Consider the following 21,786-nt stretch of genomic DNA (forward strand, 5'->3'; position numbering starts at 1 on the left):
AGACTAGCTTACTACAGCCAGTGACATCTTTGCCCCCCCCACTAAGTTTCCCCAATCCCGGCACAGTAATTCCCACAAATGGTTTACCCCCCACTTAAAAGCTCTCCATTTGGAACTTCGCCAGTTTGAGCACAAGTGGAGGAGGGACTACTGCTCCTCAAGCAGAGATGCCTATGTGGCTGCCCGAAATAGGTATAAACTCGCCATCTTGGCTGCTAAAAAAAACCTATGCCTCAGGTAAAATCTTATCTGCCCCCTGCCAGTCTAAGGAAATCTTTAAGGTGCTTAATGAATTTACTTCCGACCCCAGGACGCTCCCCACTCAGGCCCCCACACAGGAAGCATGTAATACCCTCAGCACTTTTTTTATCGAAAAAATCGTATTGATTAAGGACACCATCCCCGTAACGTCTCCTGGCGCTGGATCTGTCTCCCCTCCTCACAACACTTCCTCTTTCACACAATTTCCCCTTCTAGACTCTACATCTCTGGCCACTCTTGCTACCCGCATCAAGCCGGGATCTCCAGATGACTGTTGCCCCCCCTCCATACTCCGGGACATCTGCCACTCTCTACCCGACTGCATTCTCCCCCTGTTAAACTCTTCTCTCTCTTCCGGTACGGTGCCGGGCTCCTTCAAGGAGGCTGTACTGGTGCCCCTCCTGAAGAAGCCGGGGGCTGACCCCGCCGTCCTGGCAAACTACCGCCTTATCTCTCTCTTACCTTTCTTCTCAAAAATCCTGGAAGCCCACGTCACCACCTGTCTCACGCAGTTCATCGAGAGTTCCAACTTCCTCGAGGCCAACCAGGCAGGCTTCAGACCCGGCCACTCTACGGAGACAGTGATCTTGGCCGTGCTGGACGCCCTGAGAGACGGTGTTGACAAGGCTGTTCCCCAGGCCCTGGTATTATTAGATCTGTCAGCCGCCTTCGACACGGTGGATCATAACATTCTTCTCCACCGTGTCGAACAGGCTGGCATCCAGGGCCCAGCGCTGGCCTGGGTCAGATCCTTTCTGACCGGCAGGTCTCAGACCCTTAGCCTGGGCGCCTTCAGGGCTCCTAGAGAGCATTCGCTCTGCGGGGTCCCCCAGGGTTCTTCTTTGTCCCCTCTTCTTTTCAATCTTTATCTTCGTCCCCTTCTTTTTTCTCTTAGGCAGTGGGACGTCACCGTGTTTAATTACGCGGACGACCTGCAGCTCATCTTTTCTTTCAATTCCCCCTCTGCTATCCCCAACTTTCAGGCAGTTATGTCCCACATTCTCCAGTGGATGGGCCACAACCAGTTAAAGCTGATCCCCGGTAAGACGGAGCTCCTCCTTCCCGGTAGGAGCGCCACCTTCTGGGGGCCTCAATTCTGGCCGGCGGACTTGGGCCCCTCTCCCACTCCCGTAGCCTCGGTGAAGAGCCTGGGGGTCACTATCGACTCCGCCCTATCCCTAGGGCCGCAGGTGGGGACCGTGGTCTCGTCCTGTATCTACCAACTGCGCAGGATCAGGAAAGTGGCATACCTCTTTACACCTGATGCCCTCCTGCAGGTTATCATGGCCCTCGTCCTCTCCCGCCTAGATTTCTCCAATTCGATATATCATGGTCTGCCCAAAACATCGATGGCTAGACTGCAAGTGGTTCAGAATCAGGCGGCGAGATTGGCCTTAGGGATCCCGAAGTGGCAATCCGCCAGGCCCCTTCTTGTCAAACTCCACTGGCTCCCTGTCATCTCTAGGGCAGCCTTCAAGATCGGCTGCCTTATTTTCAAGTCATTAGCTGGCCCCTGTCCCGCCTTTGTAAAATCCCTTATCAGACCCTATCGCCCATCCCGCAATCTGAGATCCTCTCATCTTCATTTCCTGACTGTCCCTTCTTACAAGCTCTGTAGATCTGGAGGCCGGAGATTTGCATACCTGGCCCCCAAGCTTTGGAATTCTTTCCCCCTCTCTCTCAAAACCTCCAACTCTTTGACCTCTTTCCGTAAGTCTTTAAAAACTTGGCTTTTCCCCCAATCTGGCTAGTCTTTCTGTCCCCTCTACTTCCAACCAGCGCCAGGAAACCCACGGTGTCAGTGCGCTCTACAAGCACCCCTTACGATACGATACGATACTGTGTAGGCAGGGGTCTCAGAGAGCACCAGATCCCCTGAGGGAGGTGCAGGGTGGCTTTGCCGACTTCTATGGCTGGGTGGTGGACTTTTCCGGTGGGCGCCGCAGTCAAGCAGCCTGAGGGGCACCGTTCTAGGCCCCGCGCCCCAACCAAGGCATATGCTCCCTTTGCCTACCCATCCTGATACAACAGTCAGGCTCCCACCCCAAAATCGGAAAGACAGTCTTTCTCCCTTTCCCGGGGGAACAGGAACAGGTTAGGGGTTTTACCTCCGGTCTGCTTCCATGGAGGAGGCTGAGGGGGTGGGGCAGAAAGGCAACTTGACACCAAGGAAAAAATTATAATAAAAAAGAAGGGCTAGGGGGCGGTCCACCTTTGCTTCAGGCCATGCTCCCACCCCAAAAGGGCAGATACGGTCTTTCCTCCCCCCTCTTCCCACTCCACCGGGTTGAATAGGAAGTGTTTATGCCCAGTGTGTAAGGGAGCAGAGAGCTCACTAGACACCAGGAATGCATTAGCCAAAAAAGTGGCAGGTACTCTCCATCCTGGCATCAGACCATGCACCCACACCAAAAGGAGCAAACCAGAAACCCCAGTAGACACCACAGAAAACTAGGAGAGAAATTTTTTTTAAACCAAGGGAGGCGATGGCCCGCATAGACCCTGAGGCCATTGACTAGGCTTGAAGCATCCCTGCTCCATGGTAAGCAAGAGGAAATTATTTTGGCTAAGGTGTTGTCTTAAGGCCTGACTGAGAGCGTATACATACCGACCTCCTCTCACTATCCATGATAAATAGATGCAGTATTTGGTCTTTAGCCCAGCCGACAACTTGGGAACCTTACAAACTCAAGGCATTTTTTAAATCTAGAGACCCAGGCAAATCCAGGGTGGTGCGTGGATCCTGTTACTTTTTCTCACCCTGAATGCCCTGCAGATCTCAAAACAGTTAAAATCATAACTATTTTCACATTTCTTTGAGGGAAAGTTTTGTATCCTGTTAAGTCTGCAGAATTCCTAGTATCCAGCTTTCTCACTTCACTTGTGTGGCTAAGTCTAGCACCTGCAACATGAACAAATGAGAACTGTGGCCTTCCAAAGTAAATTTTGTCTTCACCTATCTATCTCTCACCCGTTCAAATTGTCTCTCCTCTTTTACTGTTAGTGTGTGGTGTGCTCAGATATCTCTACATTCGAGAAACTGCTTTCACGACCTGATAATGTGGTTCAAGAATTGGTTTCAGTTCTTCCTGTTTTGCACGGTTGTATAGAGAGTTGGATATTTGTTGGACTGTTTGTAAGGACATACACGTCTTGTATAGTCTCTGTTGAGTTGACTGTGTATTCCAGTTCAGTGCATTGTTCCTGGTTGTTGATATGTTCATGTTTTTTTTGTCAAAAAAGGGAATTTATGAAAACAGCTACGTAATATTAATTCTTTTTTTATGACCTAACAAAAGTTTATATTTTCTTTCTCAAGTAGTTTGACACAGTTACTATAGGTGCCTCTGTTGGAATAGTTCTTCCTCCAGAGGCACCTTTCACTTTAGAATTTATTAAATGTAAATCAAAAATGCTTCCAGTTCAACAGCTTGTGCTCTGATATTACTACAAACATGCCAAGGTTGGTGTTCAATAGTGTTTCACCAATGAGGAAATCTTTGGACTAAAGAGCAATTTTGTGGGAGGTTCTAGGAAATCTCAAATGCTGTATAGTCCCTATTTAAAAGAATGTGCCGTAGGTCCCATTTGACGGCACAGAGAGATGTTAAAGAGCCTAGGTTGCTCGATGCTGCTGACCTTGGATCCAACTTAGATCTTTAGGTCTGAGACTTGTAAATACCCACAAATGCCACTTGTTTATAATTATTGCCACTCCATTTGTTTTCCAAGTATGCTGATGTCAGTGTCTTATTTTTTTTGTTGTTAGTGGTCAACACTGGGACAGCTTACCTTCACTTCAACGTTGCCTAAATTCAAAATCTTCAAAGTGGAAAAAGAAGTGAATTTGAAAAAGCTACACCTTCAAAAACCTTTGGAAACCACATGGCCAAAAGCAAATGAACAGTTCATTGTCTCACAGAACAAGAAAAGTGAACACCACTTTACTCCTTTGCAGAAGGAACTCTTTGGTATTATGAACTCCTACAAGGACTTATTCTATCCTGAGAGGACTGCAACAGAGCAAGGGGAAGAGGTCCGGCATATTTATTGTTTGCATGCATTGAATCACGTTCTTAAGGCTAATTCTCAAGTGCTCAGAAATAACGCCAAAAAAAGAGAACAGAAATCCCTCGGGGAGGATGAGGAATTGCGAGATCAAGGACTCACTAGGCCAAAGGTGAGCAAATGTATTTTTTCTGTTCTCATTTTCACAACCCTTATTATTTATGCCCGTGCTGTTGTCACTGTGTTCTTCCCACAACATGATTAACTTTATGATCACTGTTGTATTTGCAGCTAAATTAAATAAGGTTGCACAAATACTATAACTTGAAGGTAGTTGATTAAGTCTATGACCCATTTTTATGCTTGAATGGGTCTAGAATTTACTGTCCAATGTTAGGTGATAACTGTTGAAAAATAGCATTGATTTATGCATTATACATCATGAAATGTTCGATGGAAGGGCTGCTACAATTATTATATTTGGGGTCAAGATTTTCTTTTCCTTCCGTTTTTGTCAGGGAAGGTTTCTGCTGCCTACATGTTCTTGTTTGTTGCTTTTGGATAGTTCTTAGATCATGCTGTAGTTTCCTCATTCTAGATCACTCTAATTTGTGTATGCTTTTTTGTTAATCTTTTATCTTCAGTCCTAACTAATGAGGAAGGTGCTTCAGTTTAATTATAGCCTTGACTTTCAGCAGAATGTGTATGTCCCAAACCTGCTTTATAGTAAATTAAAAAAAAGGCCAGACATGTTTAATCAGCAAGTTGTGATGCAGTAGACCCCTCTGAGCTGAGTTTAATATTTTCACATATGTTGGCTAAAAATCCTAAGATTCTGAAAGGGTAGTAATGGAGTATTCCAGTCAGTTTGTGATGTGCCAGGCAAGTCTTAGTTTGTCCTTCTACAAGGTTGTTAGGACTGATCATTCCCAAGAAAACTTTAAAAAAATGATAACAAAGCAGTGAATATTTCAATATTACTTTTTCTAATGATTGCCTAATGAGCTATATCTCTTACAGACACTTAAGAAAATCTGGTTGTGCAAGTTCACATCATCTGCCTTACTTGACAATCTCTTTTCACTCTTTCTGTCGAGTCTGTTTTTAAGTAGTTTCTTGGTCATGTGTAAATGGAAGGGACTGGGTGAATAGCTTTACACAAATTTCATAACCACGTGCCGTAGACAGAAGATTGAGACAAATCTTAAAGGTTCATATAGCAATTCTACTGCTCAATTGCATAGAGATTACAGGTTCAGACCAATAACAGATTAGACCAGGCAGCACCTGTGATAATATAATTACAGCTTTATCATTATAGATAATGAAGAGCCTGTATCGAAGTTGTGAACTAACATTCACAACAGCGAATGCCCTCTAGTGCCAAAGAATCAAAATTAGCAATGTGTCTAGAGAACACTTTAATAATTAAAAAAATAAATTTAATAACGGACCCCTCCCGCCCGACCCACAACACTGGAGGATCAAAGGAGGCCCCCCCCCTCCCGCCCGATTCAAGGCGCTGGTCGAGGCCACGAAAACGGAGACGGACCCCGCCCGCCCGCCCCACAACACCGGAGGGCTGAGTGAGCCCCCCCCCCTCCCGCCCGCTTCAAGGCGCTATGCGTTGGGTGCCTTGCCTGGCCGGAACCGCTGGGTGATCGATCTGAATGAGGCCATGACAGCGCCCCCGGAGGTGTGGCGCCACTGACTGACCGGTGTAGCAGATGAAATGAGCCCTGGGAAACGAGATCTAGGGGGCCGACAGGAGCCTGCCCCCACCGGCACCGGGCATGGATTCTCGCTGAGGAGTCACCCCACCGCTCAGGAAACACAGGTTTGGAATTCTGGAGGTAGTCAGTCTGAGCTCACCCTGGAAGGTTTGGAGCCCTGCGGCAAAAAACACACAGCTCACATATAACTGCCTTGAGACACTTGTCTAAAACACTGAATCTGCAAAACCCTGCTGGCAAGCCTAACACGCTTATGGAGGCATAAGGTATTTATTTCAGCCCACCCGACTGCACACATTTTTAACTACCTCCTTGTTGCAATATGGCTGGAGCCATTAAACTGCACACATTTTAAGCTACCTCCTTTGTGCAAAATGGCTGGGGCCATAAAACTGTAGACATAAATCCCCTTCGGCATCCAGATGGCCGCGAGGCTCCCCAATTTGCCTCCCCCTCGCATGACCAACGGAAATAGAGATAAGACTCCCTTCCAGCAAGCTATGAGCAATGCACAATGTACACCACTTGGCGCTTCCACGTCGGACTATGATAGTGTCTGCCTTTCATAGTGGTACCATATTATATTACTATACCCCTTACTGTATCCAGCACTTTTCACTTTATCTGCACCTGTAATGCACCGATTACTACCTCATATATTTGTGCCGTTTATAGTGGTATTATATTTTTATATTCCTAACTGTATCCTGCACCGAGGGCTACCTCATATATTTTTTGCAGTTTATTGTGGTTGTATATTCCTAACTGTATCCTGCACTGATTGCTACCTCATATCTCTGTGCCGTTTATAGTGGTACTATATTTTTATATTCCTAACTGTATCCTGCACCGAGGGCTACCTCATATGCTTATTGCAGTTTATTGTGGTTTTATATTCCTAACTGTATCTTGCACTGATTGCTACCTCATATCTCTGTGCCGTTTATAGTGGTACTATATTTTTATATTCCTAACTGTATCCTGCACCGAGGGCTACCTCATATGCTTATTGCAGTTTATTGTGGTTTTATATTCCTAACTGTATCTTGCACTGATTGCTACCTCATATCTCTGTGCCGTTTATAGTGGTACTATATTTTTATACTCCCAATTTTATCCTGCACCGAGGGCTACCTCATATATTTTTGCAGTCTATTGTGGTTTTATATTCCTAATTGTATCCTGCACCGAGGGCTACCTTATATTTTTGCCTTCTACAGTGGTATTGTATTTAGCACCACCTGTCTCATGTGACTCTTGTTATCAATTGTATCTGGCTATTGATTCATGTACCTCACATATTTTTGACTATTTCTGACTTTTCACTATTGCTCACCTTCGAATCAGGTATTTTACAGTTTGCATAGGTACCTTATTCCAGTATATTTTTAGTATTGTACGTCTACTTTATTCTGCATTTGACTTTTGTGTGCAAGTGTATTTCGCTACTGACACATACTCACTTCTGTCACTTTCGATTCAGGTTTTTTTATTTATTTTATTCCTGCATATGTTTCTGCACTCATTACACCGTTCCCTCCCGGACACACTGATTACTACTGCACATATTTTGGGTGCCCTCCGGTACCGCCCCTGTGCCAGGGAAGTTATTGTCTGCATCTATTTTCCGCTCCTGCTACAACTTTTATCCCTGTTTACGTTGACGACTACCTCATATACCCTCACTACCTCACTACCCTGTTTACGTTGACGACTACCTCATATACCCTGGCTGTTACTTGTGTCACTGTTACTTGTGTCACTTTTACTCCCGGCGTATACCGGCGTATACTGGGCACCCACACGCCCCTACCTATTCCGTCACCATATCATGGAGCTCATCGGCAAGCACACATATAAAATCAACTACCCACCCGCACTCACCAAAAACGCTGCAAAACGCTTTAAACACAATCTACTGATCCCACCCTGAAACCCCCTTTGCAGACACCTACTTCTCACCGGTCAATGGTGCCGTAAACATTGATATCATCTTCCACACCACACGAAGAGCTCAATGGAGAAAAACGTTCCTCTCCCTACTCACCGTCTCCAATGCTAGGAAATCCGCTCATGGCCGAACACTCACCATCACACCTTCCCAACTCTTCCCGGGCAGAGCCACCATCACTATTTATAACAACGGGATTGTCCTTATCCAATCCACAGACAGGAACCTGGAACTACTAGACAACCTGTTCCCCACTTTCATACAGCACCTCTCCAAACCACGGACCCCCCCTCACAGCACACACAGCACTCACAGCACTCTCAGTCCTATCACCCTTGATTTCACAGCCCCTAATCACAACCATTCTCTCTTAGCTCAGCCCCTAAACGACACGCACCTCTCCTCTACCCCCGTCACCACAGTCATTCCTCCACTCACTGTAGCCACACCACATTCCTCATTCACAGACTCAGACCTTTCCCCCTCACACACCAGCCACACCCCCCCCCCACCAACATCTTGACCCCCACTCATACCACAACCATTCCGCTCACCCCTGACACCACTTCCCATACCAACAACACCGCTAATCTAGCGCAGCCCCAAAACGACACGCACCTCTCCTATACCACCGGCACCTTAGCCATGCTCCCATCCACTGCTGCTACCCCACACCCCTCAATCACTGACATTGATCTTGGCCCCACATACACCAGCCGTACCCCCTACCCCCATACTCCATCCCACATTCCCATTCTTGTCACCCATAACATCACAGCCCCCACCCACATCCCGCCTAATCAAGCTAAGCATCTGATCGACAAGCTCACAGATAAACCCCACCCTTTGTCCCCCCCCCCATTCTCAGCCCTCACCTCCACTCATTAACCAACCACGCAGAACACGCTACCCCTATCTCTTCAACTACGACTCCTCAACAAAGAACCACATACAATCCCACCTCCCCCCCCATTCTCACCCCTCACTACCGTACATGCGCCCCCTTCACCACTAATAAACGCCCATCCTCCACCCTGCACTCTCCGCCTACCACCAATACTCTCAACCACACCTCCAACATCTCCCCGTTGTCACCCACGCCCGACCCTCCCATCCTCACCCCCAACACAACGCCCGACCCCCCCATCCCCACCTCCATCACATCTCCCACACTGGACTGCACTACGACCTCCCTCCTCCAGCTCAAAGAAGACATGCACATCATCAAACAACAACTACTCTGCCTATCACACTCCTGTCACCCCTCACCCAATACCCTCCACCAGATCAAACAAGACATTCACATCATCAAACAATTACTCAGCACACATCCCAGACAGCCCGCACGCGCCTCCACCATCACCTCCCATCACAACTGGACCTCCACCCGGGTGGCGAACTCTCGCACTCGACTCCCACCGCACTGGACCACAATCCCTGTTCACAACCGCGAAAACCGCCCCCATCGCTCCTGTAATCCTCTCTCGGACCTCGACACAATCGCCCTCCTCCGCTCCTACGACCCAGCTCCCCATAGCAAAACACCCAACACTCTCACTGCCATTCCTACGATTCACTCCAATCCCCTTAGACCCCCCACACTGAACAACAGAATAGCTATCCATAGTAACCTGAGTAAAGTCCCCCTCGCTCTAGAACCCCCTTCCACCCTCGACACACCCCGTCTCAAATGCACTCTCCTCAACTGCAGATCAGCCGCAAAACACTCCTTCGCTATCGCCGATCTCATCCTAAAATTGGATCTTGACTTAATCATCATGACTGAAACATGGCTAACAGAATCTTCTACACCTATAATGGACATTCTGGTTCCCCCCAACTACCACATCACCAGACTTGACAGGACTGGCAATAAAAAAGGTGGCGGAATCGCATGTATACACAGGCGCAACCTCTCTGTCCTGAAAGCAACTTCCCCCTCCCTACCCTCCCCAACCTCCTGTGAATACATCTGCTTCGATATTATCAGTGAGGGCAAACCGATTTGCACTCTTCGCGGCATTTATCACCCACCCGGCGACAACCTTACCTTCTCCCAGCAAATCATGGATATGATCTCAACCAACTCCGGGCGACAACTCACACAAATATACCTTGGTGACTTCAACCTCCACTGGAACGATCACAATGATGCGGTGGTGAAAGGTCTGAAGAATTTCCTTAACGCCCTTGACCTCACTCAAATCTGCAATAGTCCAACTCACAAGAAAGGCTCTATCCTCGACCTTATCATCTCCAAAGAAGCCTCTATCCAACTCGAATCTATCCAACCCTGTGACTGGTCAGACCATCATATTATCACATTCTTCATCAATGTAAAAGTTAAATTTAACCCTGTTCAATCCGCCAGGCCCAAAATCTGGAAAAGAGACATGAAAAAACTAAACTCAAACCCCCTGCCCCCCCAACAGCTGCAATTCACTACTTCCTCCTACTGGCGTTAAGGACGTCCAATCCTTGACTGATCACTATCTTAATACTATGTCCTCAATAATTAATGAAGTCGCACCCTTGCAGCTAAAAAAAGCCTCCGCAAAAATCTCCAATCCCTGGTACGACGGGAGTCTCAATGACGACAGACGTGCCATGCGAATGGCAGAGCGCACCTGGAGATCAGCTCCCTCTGCACTGAACCTAAAAACCCTGAAGAAAAAGAGAAATGCCTACTTCAGGAAAATAAAACGCTCAAAATCAGTCTTCTTCAGCCGTCAGCTTGACCTAGCCAAAAATCGTCCGAGAAAGCTGTTTGAGCTTATCCGTACTCAATCCAAAGAACACCCCCAACCTCTCAACACTATGGGTGAAGCTCCCTCCTGCGAAGACTTCGCCTCTTTCTTTATCCAAAAAACTGACAACATAAAGAATGACCTACTCATGGATGCAAGCCGCTACCCCAAACCCCTCTGCATAGCACCAACTAAACCAAAAAACAATGCCATCTGGTCAACCTTTGTCACCTACACGGAAGAAGAAATTGGCAAACTGCTCAGCACTCTGAAACCTTCCAATCACCTCACGGACCCCCTTCCTGCTAACGCTGTCCAAGTCCTTACCCCGTCGCTCCTTCCACTCTGGACTAAAATCATTAACAGCTCACTTCAACAAGGGTCCATTCCCGACTCCCTCAAAGTTGGACAAGTCACACCCTTGCTAAAGAAACCTACAGCCGACCCCTCAGACCTCAACAACTACCGCCCCATCACCAACATTCCGACTCTTGCCAAACTGCTGGAAAAATGCGTACAAATACAATTGTCCAAGCACATTACTCAGTTTGATCTTCTCAACTCTCATCAATCAGGCTTCAGAGCAAATCACAGTACTGAAACTGCTATGACTCACATAATCGATGACGCCCTCCAAATCCTAGATCATAACGATACCTGCCTCCTAATCCTCCTTGATCTCTCCTCCGCATTTGACACCGTCAAACACGAGAATTTACTCGACCTATTAAACACAAGAATGGACCTATCTGGAACTGTGCTCAAATGGTTCACGTCCTTTCTGCATAACAGGTCGCAGAAATTCAAGAGCAACAACTTGATGTCCGCGCCAAGACCTGTAACGCTAGGCGTACCACAAGGATCCTCCCTATCCCCAACTCTGTTCAACCTAGTTATGGAACCTCTCACCACCTTGCTACAAGAATCCAATGTACACTTCCACATGTATGCTGATGACACCCAACTTTATCTCAAACTTCAATCACCCAATGACATCACGCTCTTGAATTCAACGATCAGTAGCACCCAATCCTGGTTGGCCGCTAATCATCTCAAACTTAATGCCCTCAAAACAGAGTTCCTTTTGATCTCACCTCCCGCGAAGATCACTACCGCACAAATGTGGCTTAAACACCTAACGGCACTCAATGTTCAACCCACCATCGTGGACTCAGCGAAATCCTTGGGCATAACACTCGACACCAATCTCAGCATGCAGGAACACATCAACAAAGCAACTAAGGGAGCAAATTTCCAAATCAACACCCTTAGGAAACTTAAACCCTTCCTTCCAGCCAAAGATTTCCAAACTGCGGTACAATCACTTGTCATCCCTCGAATAGAATACGGCAGCACCGCCCTCTGCGGTCTCCCCCTAGCTACTACGGCACCCATAAGAGCCTCTTTAAACGCCGCAGCGAGACTTATCACTGGATCAAAAAAACACTCACACATCTCCCCTGACTTCAAATCCCTGAACTGGCTGCCTTTTGAAGCCAGGATACACCTGAAAATCGCTTGTTTGACGCACAAGGCTGTCCACCTTAGCTCACCTAGATACCTCGCTCAGAAGCTGACGATTTCTGGAGGATCCAGAAACACTAGAGGCACAAACAATCTTTTGCTAAAGCCTAAAAGATTCCGCAAAGAAAAAACCTACAAACGCTCTTTCTCAGGAATGGCTCCCAGGATTTGGAACTCACTCCCCCCTGAAATCAGACTCATCCCATCTACCATTCTTTTCAAGAAAGAAGTAAAAGCGATCCTCATGGCTAAATGCACTTGAACCACTACTGGGGATCAACTTCAAAGACTCAGTGCTCATCTGTACTACTTGTTCGAACCCTTTGCTTTTTTGTATGACTTTGAAATTGACTACTTGATTGTTTATGATATCATTTCACTGTACTTTTAACACTATAGATGTATCTGTGTATATTCTGCTATTCACCTATGTAAAGCGCTCTGATATCTGCGAAGATCTTGTTCGCGCTATATAAAACTTTCTAAATAAATAAATAAATAAATAAATAAATCTTTCAAATTTCAGCCTTAATTATATTGCAGGAATTAAATGAATAAATCAGCCTGCCAATTTCCGGAAATACAGCCATTTAGCTACGCATTACAGGTATTTCATTTTGGATAAATCATCTAATTTCAACAAAAACATAAGTTTGGGAGGTGTGGGCCGGTGGTTCTTCAAGACAGCGATGGAGCTTCGGATCAGAACACTGTTTCACCACTCGCAGGCATCGATGAGCTGCTACACTTAGAGGGTGAGGAAAGAAGAGTGTTGGGTATCAATGGGTGGCCAGAGTGCTTACATGAGCACATTCCTTTTATTGTTAGGCACGGGGAGAGTAAGTGATTTATTTGCCCAAAAACACAGGATGTGGAGCATTCCTGCCATGACTCGAACCTGTTCTCCATCTCTGAGGTCGGCCGCTCTAGCCGTTAGGCAATATCCTCTCATCCTTTGTGGGTTTGTCATTCCTCAGAACATTACTTCTGTCCTTTTACTGCTCATTTTTTCAGGTGATACTTTTTTATTTGTGTCTAAGCACTCTGAGAGTATGTGTTTTTCCTCTATATCTCTTGTGTACTTTTCGACCCTCTGTGTACATCCCCCGTCTCTGCAACCTAATGACCCTATGTTGTCCATCTACTTGAACCCAGCTTCCCCGCCACCTTCTGCTGTCAGCTTGACCACAATACCTCCTTCCCACCCTCCATTGCCTGTCTGCTTACCTACCACCCTATTCCTTCCACCCTCCTTGCTTGTCCCCAGCCCTTCTCTCCCACCCTCCATTTTCCTTTCCTCTGTCCCTCTTGCTCACCCTCCGTTTCCGTGTGCTCACGACAAATGTCCTTGTCACCTCAGGGGAGCAGTAAAAAAAGTTCTATGGCACGGCCAACAGTAGCTGCATCATAGTGCTTTTTTTATTTCTCCCCTCCTGCATCCTTGTCTGACACCCTCCTCCCCTCCATGTTGCCCAACGTCCTTCCTCTGCGCTGCCTTCCACCCTCCCTATGTATTGCCTCCCGCCCTGCTTCCGTGTTGCCTCCCGCCCTGCTTCCGTGTTGCCTCCCGCCCTGCTTCCGTGTTGCCTCCCGCCCTGCTTCCGTGTTGCCTCCCGCCCTGCTTCCGCGTTGCCTCCCGCCCTGCTTCCGCGTTGCCTCCCGCCCTGCTTCCGTGTTGCCTCCCGCCCTGCCTCCGTGTTGCCTCCCGCCCTGCCTCCGTGTTGCCTCCCGCCCTGCCTCCGTGTTGCCTCCCGCCCTGCCTCCGTGTTGCCTCCCGCCCTGCCTCCGTGTTGCCTCGCGCCCTGCCTCCTTGTTGCCTCGCGCCCTGCCTCCTTGTTGCCTCGCGCCCTGCCTCCGTGTTGCCTCGCGCCCTGCCTCCATGTTGCCTCGCGCCCTGCCTCCGTGTTGCCTCGCGCCCTGCCTCCGTGTTGCCTCGCGCCCTGCCTCCGTGTTGCCTCGCGCCCTGCCTCCGTGTTGCCTCGCGCCCTGCCTCCGTGTTGCCTCGCGCCCTGCCTCCGTGTTGCCTCGCGCCCTGCCTCCGTGTTGCCTCGCGCCCTGCCTCCGTGTTGCCTCGCGCCCTGCCTCCGTGTTGCCTCGCGCCCTGCCTCCGTGTTGCCTCGCGCCCTGCCTCCGTGTTGCCTCGCGCCCTGCCTCCGTGTTGCCTCGCGCCCTGCCTCCGTGTTGCCTCGCGCCCTGCCTCCGTGTTGGCCTCGCGCCCTGCCTCCGTGTAGGCCTCGCGCCCTGCCTCCGTGTAGGCCTCGCGCCCTTCCTCCGTGTAGGCCTCCCGCCCTTCCTCCGTGTAGGCCTCGCGTCCTACTTCCTACTTCCGTGTATGCCACCCGTCCTTCTTCCGTGTATGCCACCCATCCTTCCTCAGTGTATGCCTCCCGTCCTTCCTCAGTGTATGCCTCCCGCCCTTCCTTCTTGTTGCCTCCCGCCCTTCCTTCTTGTTGCCTCCCTCCCGCCCTTCCTCCGGGTTGCCTCCCGCCCTTCCTCCGTGTATGCCACCCGTCCTTCCTCCGTGTATGCCACCCGTCCTTCTTCCATGTATGCCACCCGTCCTTCCTCAGTGTATGCCTCGCGTCCTTCCTTCTTGTTGCCTCCCGCCCTTCCTTCGCGTTGCCTCCCGCCCTTCCTCTGGGTTGACTCCCGCCCTTCCTCTGGGTTGACTCCCGCCCTTCCTCTGGGTTGACTCCCGCCCTTCCTCCGGGTTGCCTCCCACGAGATTTTGTTTAAAAAGTGCTATGACACCAGTCAAGGGCGTGGCCAGCCAAGATGGCTGGGTGGACATAATCCACGATGGTTCCACTACCAACAATAATACGGGGAAACAGACAAATGCGATGATCCACAATGTAGAATCTAGTGAAACTGCACCAACCAGATAGAAGAGACCTTTGGTGGGCTTGGGGCCCGATTGATACTGGATGAAGGCATATGGTGGCGGTCCCAGACGGGTGCGGAGTTGCGGCAGGGGCCAACCACGAGCATTGCTGGGCCCGCCGTGAGCACAGCTGGACCGCCAGTGGCAGAGATGCGGCGTGAGGGGGTGCTACTGCCTCCATACGGCTGTTTGACTGTTGCTGCATTCCGCCAGGGAAACAGAGAAGGCCCGCTTCTCCAAGCAGTGGAGTGCAGAGAGCGGATGTGTGTGCGAACCCCTTACCTGAGGTGACTGCGGCGCACAGGGGGCTCATCTTGGTGTGAGCAACCGAGCGGGGTGGAGATAGGCAGATACACCGGAGTCATTGCCGTCTTCACTGTAGGAAGACGGCGGAGCTGGGAGCCGCGGTCTGCTTGATCCCAAGATGGTGGATAAGTGGCCTGACTCAAAGTGATGAGAGGACCCGTGGGGGAAAATGGTCTGCAGTTGACTGTGGCCCCCTGGAGAGGAAAAGCCTGGAAAGACAGAGGATTCATAGGCCATGGATATCCTCTGCTAGTGGCTACTCCGGTTACGGTGCCTGGCGACCAGGTAATCGCACCACAAGGCTGGCACGCACGCCCAACAGCACCGAAAATCTTGTTATGCCACCAAAAAAACAGCAAAGCAACAGAGTGTCCAGCTACTCTGACCCCACAGACTCCGGTGGTGGCCAGCAGACTTCAGGAGGGACACGATGGCTCTCACTAAGGGAGACCTTCTAGCCTCACTGTGTGATTTTTAAAAGGAGCTGTGAGAAGAACTCAAGGCGGACATGGCCACCTCACTAGAGACATTAAAGGCTGACCTAAATGATAAATTGACCACACTGAGACGGGATGTGTACTCGGTGGAGGGCAGAGTGGTGGAAATGGGAGCTAAAACAATGGAGCTGGAACAATACACCGACCACAAAAAAAAGACACTACATACTTCCTTCAAGCGCAGACCTGGAACACCGATCTCGGCGTTATAACATCCGGATCAGAAACCTGGAAGAGAGGGCCGAAGATCGGATTTTGAGGCCTTCGTGGTGGGGCTCTCTGCCAAGATTCTGGGCTCAACCTCAGTGAAGTTTAAAATAAATTGAGTGCACAAAGGGGGGAGACTGCTAATGGTTGACAGGCAACACCCGAGAGACATCCTGGCAACAAACTTCATTCCTTTAAAGTGAAAGAGGCCATCCTGCAGGCTGCTAGGAAACGGGACACTGTCATTCCAGAGAACCACCTGTGCGTTGTACCAAGATGTAGCGCCAGTGACATTGGCCTGCCACCATCAGTTCTGACCTTTCACAGACTAACTCAGTCAAGAAAATGTTAAATACCCATCGACCTACCCATTTGGTCCCGTTTCACAATAGAGCCTACCACATCACCGAAATAGAGGAGGCCTTGACGCTCCTGGGAATTGCGGCGCCCGAGGGTCAAAGTGCGTCTGATAAACCTGTTGCATCGAGAACGAATTCCATGGGACACCGTCGAGGGGGGCCCTGGCTCTCCGAGGGGCCCCCAAACAGAGGAAATGCTGACTGACTAGGATGTCGTAGACTCTTCAAATGCGCCTACTGCGGAAATAATGCAGAATTTAAACTAGACTGAACACTTTGAGAAGAAAAGATTATTGGTTATCTTCTTAATGCAGCGCTCTTTCTATATTTGTTGCGACCCCTGCACTGTCTACAAGCTTTTCAAACGTGCAGCGCTTATTACTAGAGGAACAGATGACGGCGGCGAAGATAAGGGCAACCCAGACGATTGAGGGTATCCGTTTTGTATCAGTGGAACATAAGATTTCACTATTCACAGATGACATTCGATTAACCCTCAAAAACCCGCAAGGCTCCCTGATAACTATGCAGAGAGAGCTACAACACATTGAAGAGGTGGTGGGCTTTCATAATAACTTGTCCAAATCTTTCCTCCTTAATTTGACGCTGCCTGATGCAGAGATGTGGGGGTATTGATGTCCTTGCCCCCCTTCCAGTGGTCAAAGAAGGAGCTCACCTATCTCTGTATCAAACTAACTCCCAAGATCTCAAATTTATTTCTGGCCAATTATCCTCCACCCCACCGGCAGCTGAAGGTAGACCTCAAGTGGTGGGCCCGATGTACTTTTCATGGTTCAGTAGAATACATGCGATTAAGATGGTGGTCTTACCGAAGTTCCTCCATTTATTTTATAGCCTACCAATTGACCTCGAGAGAGATTACCTGAATACACTCTGAACACTGCTAACTAAATTCATCTGGCGAAACAAAAGGGCCTGCTTTCCCCTTACTTTGTCCAAAAGATGACGGGGCGTAGCACTGCCTGATTTCAATCTTGATTATGAAGCTGCCCAATTACGAATTATGACTGAATGGTCACAGAGAGAGTCAGGCAAGCACTGGCTCCATATGGACAGGGCAATAGCGACAAGAGTCATATGGGATATATTATGAAAACCAAAAGCAGACCACCCCGTCAATGCATGCATACGCACACCCACTAGAACGACCCTGAAAGCCTGGGATGAAGTGGTCAAATTGACCGCGTGGATGACATTTCACTCCCCTTTTATCTAGATACACTACAATTCGGACTTTCCCCCCGGCGTTACAACCAGGCCTATTTGTTGCGTAGTGAGAGGGGTATGCCTCCTGTTAAAACCATCTATTTAATGATTGGGACATTCTTACTTTTGAGCACTGTCTGCAAGATTTCTGACTTTCAGATACCAAACTCTTCCAATATCTACAACTGTCGTTTGGCGCTACACCCAGAAACTCGAGAGGCGGTGACTGGGCAGCTCACGCAATTAGAGCTCTTTGTGAAGGAAGTTAGGGCAACTAAGGGCACTATTTCTTACCTATATTCCTTACTATGCCATAAGTTGCCCTCCCAACAACAGCACCACATTACCTTCTGGGGGCTCACATTGGGACACAACTTCTCTGCGGTGCAGTAGAGGTCATTATGGAGGGACATTCCCCGCAACAATCACTCTTTAGGCTTCCTGGAAGCCCACTACAAGGTACTTTAGGATTGGTATTTATACCCCATCGAATTGAAAAGTTGGAGGGGCTGTGGTCTTCTAGGCGATTTCCGCCACATGTGGTGGGACTGACTTACAATCCGCCCTTTCTGATCCAATATTCTAGCCAACATTAAAGACATGTTGGGATAGCCAATTCCAGACTTCCCAAATTTTGGATGACAGGGTTTAGGAGAATCTTCTTTGTAATATCGAACAAAAACAGACTGAGTTGTGGTGTGGTCTGTCTAATATGTAGTGGAAGACCATAAGAGACAGAGGAATGCTGAACATGGATATAGCTACAGTTTATAGTCTTATTGAGGAGAATGTTTTGCTATCTATTGTGTTATAAAACTCAATAAAACGATATTTGAAAAAAAAAAGTGCTATGACGCTGCCAATGCGGGCCACGTCATAGCACTTTGTTTTTAAATCCTCCCTCCCATTTCCTTGTAAACCACCCTCTTTATTGCCTACCACCCTGCCTCCATGTTGACGCAGGCCGTGACAGCCCAGGATATCTCCAGTGGTGCTATAATCCGCTGCAGCATAAAACCAGTACATCCCTCTTTCAGGTTAAACCTTCCCATCTGCCTACCTTACACTGAGCTTTTGCACAACTCGCAACCCTAAGATCTCCGACCTCAAATACTGCTTCAGTAATATCATAGCATGACGCGCTGTGGTGATACTAGTAACTTCTGTGCATACAGAACCATAAAAATTCAGAATAGTGTTTCATTAGTAGCATCACTTTTAATCTAGGGAATGCGTGGACTGCATGAGGTGTTAGCTACCTGGAACATTATAAAAAACATAGGACTGTTTTCACTGTCTCGGAAACGGTTGTACGACGGTCCAACGCAGGTAAATACATCGGCTGCCTTTGCCACGCATTTTTTAGCACGCATTCTTTTACTGCGAATATGCATTTGCAACGCATGCCAATACCACGCATTGATTTTAGATTTAAAAACAATGTATTTGTCTTTACCTTAAATACGTGGTAGTGGCATGCGTTGTAAATTCATATTAGCTAAAAAAATGTGTGCTAAAAAATGCGTGGTAAAGGCACACCGAGGTAAAAACCTTGTTGTAAAGGTTGTTTCCGCTCGGAAACCTCTAAGATGGCTTCTTGAGGTAAGTGATCGCTAACATTTGTGTGAAACTTGCTGGTCACCACTTTAAGCATTTGCCTTGAAGTAGTAGCCCGTTATCCTTCTGAGGTCAATCAGCTGTGAAGCATTACATGAACCTCAAATAGAAATCAGTTCTTTCTACTTTTTTATTAACAAAACAATGCTTTGATGTTCAGAGGCATAGCCTGAAAGTAGCGATAGCTCACCCTTTTGTCCTAACTTATTGTGAAAAACACTCCCCTTAGACAAATCCTAAACTCAATCACATAAAGTTTGCAGGCTGTCAGTCTGCTCACTACAAAGGCTCTGTTGCAAACTCAACAAGCATTGGAAAAGCCAATACGTCCTGTTTATGAAAGCTGTTGGCTGTGTCAATGTTTTGTAGTTCTGTTGTAAAGCAGCGCGGCTCATAGCTAAAAGTAATTTAAAAAGGTGCAATGACAGGACAAGCACTTTTTAAAAGCGTATTTTTAGCCATGCTGCACAGATTTACACAGGACTGCAAAACACTGACAAAGCCAATAGCTCTCATAACCGAGACCTATTGGTGTTGTCAATGTTTGTTTTATATTTCTGTCATGCTGCTGTCCCTGTCTCCTGAAAAACTCGTAGTAGAGCGTGTGAGTGTTTTTCATGTTTTGACAATTTGTAGAAAAGCATAAAATGATCTATAGCAGTTGCATTTTCCTTGGTTGGGAAATCATTTTGCATTTAGACAGAACCCCTAGGATATAGCGGCATGGATTAGCAAATTTAGCGGCACAAAAATGAAAATTTAGCGGCACAAATATGGAAATTTAGCGGCAATTTTGCGGTATTTTATTTGGCCATTTTTCCTACAACAAACACAGATAGCTTTGTTTTTTTAGTTATTTAACAACATGAAGCTATGTATATTTGGTTTATTTACAATGTAGAGACTTTGTTTCCCTCGATAAGCAAAAGAATGCCCACAAGATCATAGACATCCACAACAGCTTCAACGCCACGACCGCCCCAACAAACACTGAGACCTCTGCCCCCACGGCCACCACCAGCACCAACCGCATACTCTCCTGGACCAACATCAACGACAACGACACCATCACGATTATGAAAACCATCCACTCCGGATCTCCGTCAGACCCATGCCCACACCACATCTTCAAGAAAGCCAGCACAGCCATCACACCCCATCTCCAGAAAGTCATCAACATCTCCTTCGAGACAGCAACCTTCCCAGAGAGCTGGAAGCATGGCGAGATCAACACCTTACTCAAGAAACCCAAGGTGGACCCCAAGGACCTCAAGAACTTCCGGCCCATCTCCCTGCTCCCGTTCCCAGTGAAGGTCATCGAGAAGACCGTCAACAAACAACTGACCTGCTACCTTGAGGAGAACAGCATCCTGGACCCTTCCCAGTCTGGGTTCCGCAGCAACCACAGCACTGAAACTGCCCTCATCGCCGCCACCGATGACGGCAAGACGCTACTAGACATCGGAGAAACAGCAGCCCTCATCCTCCTGGACCTGTCAGCCGCCTTCGACACGGTCTGCCACCGCACACTACGAACACGCCTCCACGACGCAGGGATCCTAGAGAAGGCCCTGGCGTGGACCTCCTCCTTCCTCTCTGGCAGAACACAGAACAACCGCCTTCCCCCCTTCCCCTACGAAGCCACCAAGATCATCTGCGGCATACCCCAGGGCTAATCCCTCAGCCCTACGCTGTTTAACATCTACATAGCACCACTCGCCCACGTCGTATGACTGCTCGACCTCAACATCATTTCCTACGCCGATGACACCCAGCTAATCCTCTCTCTCGCCAAGGACCCCCACACCATCAAAACCTACATACACGAATGAATGAAGGCCGTTGCCGAATGGATAAGGAACAGCCGACTGAAGCTGAACTCGGACAAGACGGAGGTCCTCATCCTCGGATCCACCCCGTCGACCTGGGACGACTACTGAAGGCTGACCGCACTGGGAACAGCTCCAACACCCACCGACCACACACGCAACCTGGGGGTCATCCTCGACTCCATCCTCTCCATGACTAAGCAGGTCAACGCCGTCTCTCCCTCCTGTTTAAACACCCTCCGCTTGCTCCGTAGGATCTATAAGTGGATCCCCACGCGCTTCACATGCGTGGCGAGGGGTCCCATGAGTGGCGCCACACCCAGCGCGCGCCTGGCGCCTCTGCACTAAGTGCTTAGACATGACCGGTGCCCCCTCAAGAAAAGGGAGAGTCCGACGGAAGCACAGACACCAGGACATGGACATGGCCACTCCAAGAATGCGCCAGAGGCCTGGGAGTGACAGCCGTTTCCTGGCCATCGGCCCCATCAAAGCAAGGAAGGGAGGTTTCTTCTCAGGAGAAACTGTTAGCTCTTATCCTAACCCTGCCGAGGCTATCCGCGCCACTTCCTCCCAATATACATTTAAAGCTAGGGAGGTATATAGCATGTGTAAGATAGCAGCAGATTGGCATCTACA

General features: G+C 48.5%; 1 protein-coding gene across 1 annotated transcript in view; it reads left to right on the forward strand.

The window, feature by feature from the left end:
- Positions 1–21,786, forward strand: part of UTP25 (UTP25 small subunit processome component) — a 157,171-nt gene that overhangs the window by 87,353 nt on the left and 48,032 nt on the right. Inside the window, exon 7 of the mRNA XM_086927824.1 lies at positions 4,031–4,441. Within this exon, the coding sequence (XP_086783950.1) occupies positions 4,031–4,441 (411 nt within the window). The remainder of the gene's footprint in view (positions 1–4,030; positions 4,442–21,786) is intronic.

Source organism: Lissotriton vulgaris, chromosome 6 (assembly GCF_964263255.1).
Source record: "Lissotriton vulgaris chromosome 6, aLisVul1.2, whole genome shotgun sequence".
Taxonomy (NCBI): domain Eukaryota; kingdom Metazoa; phylum Chordata; class Amphibia; order Caudata; family Salamandridae; genus Lissotriton; species Lissotriton vulgaris.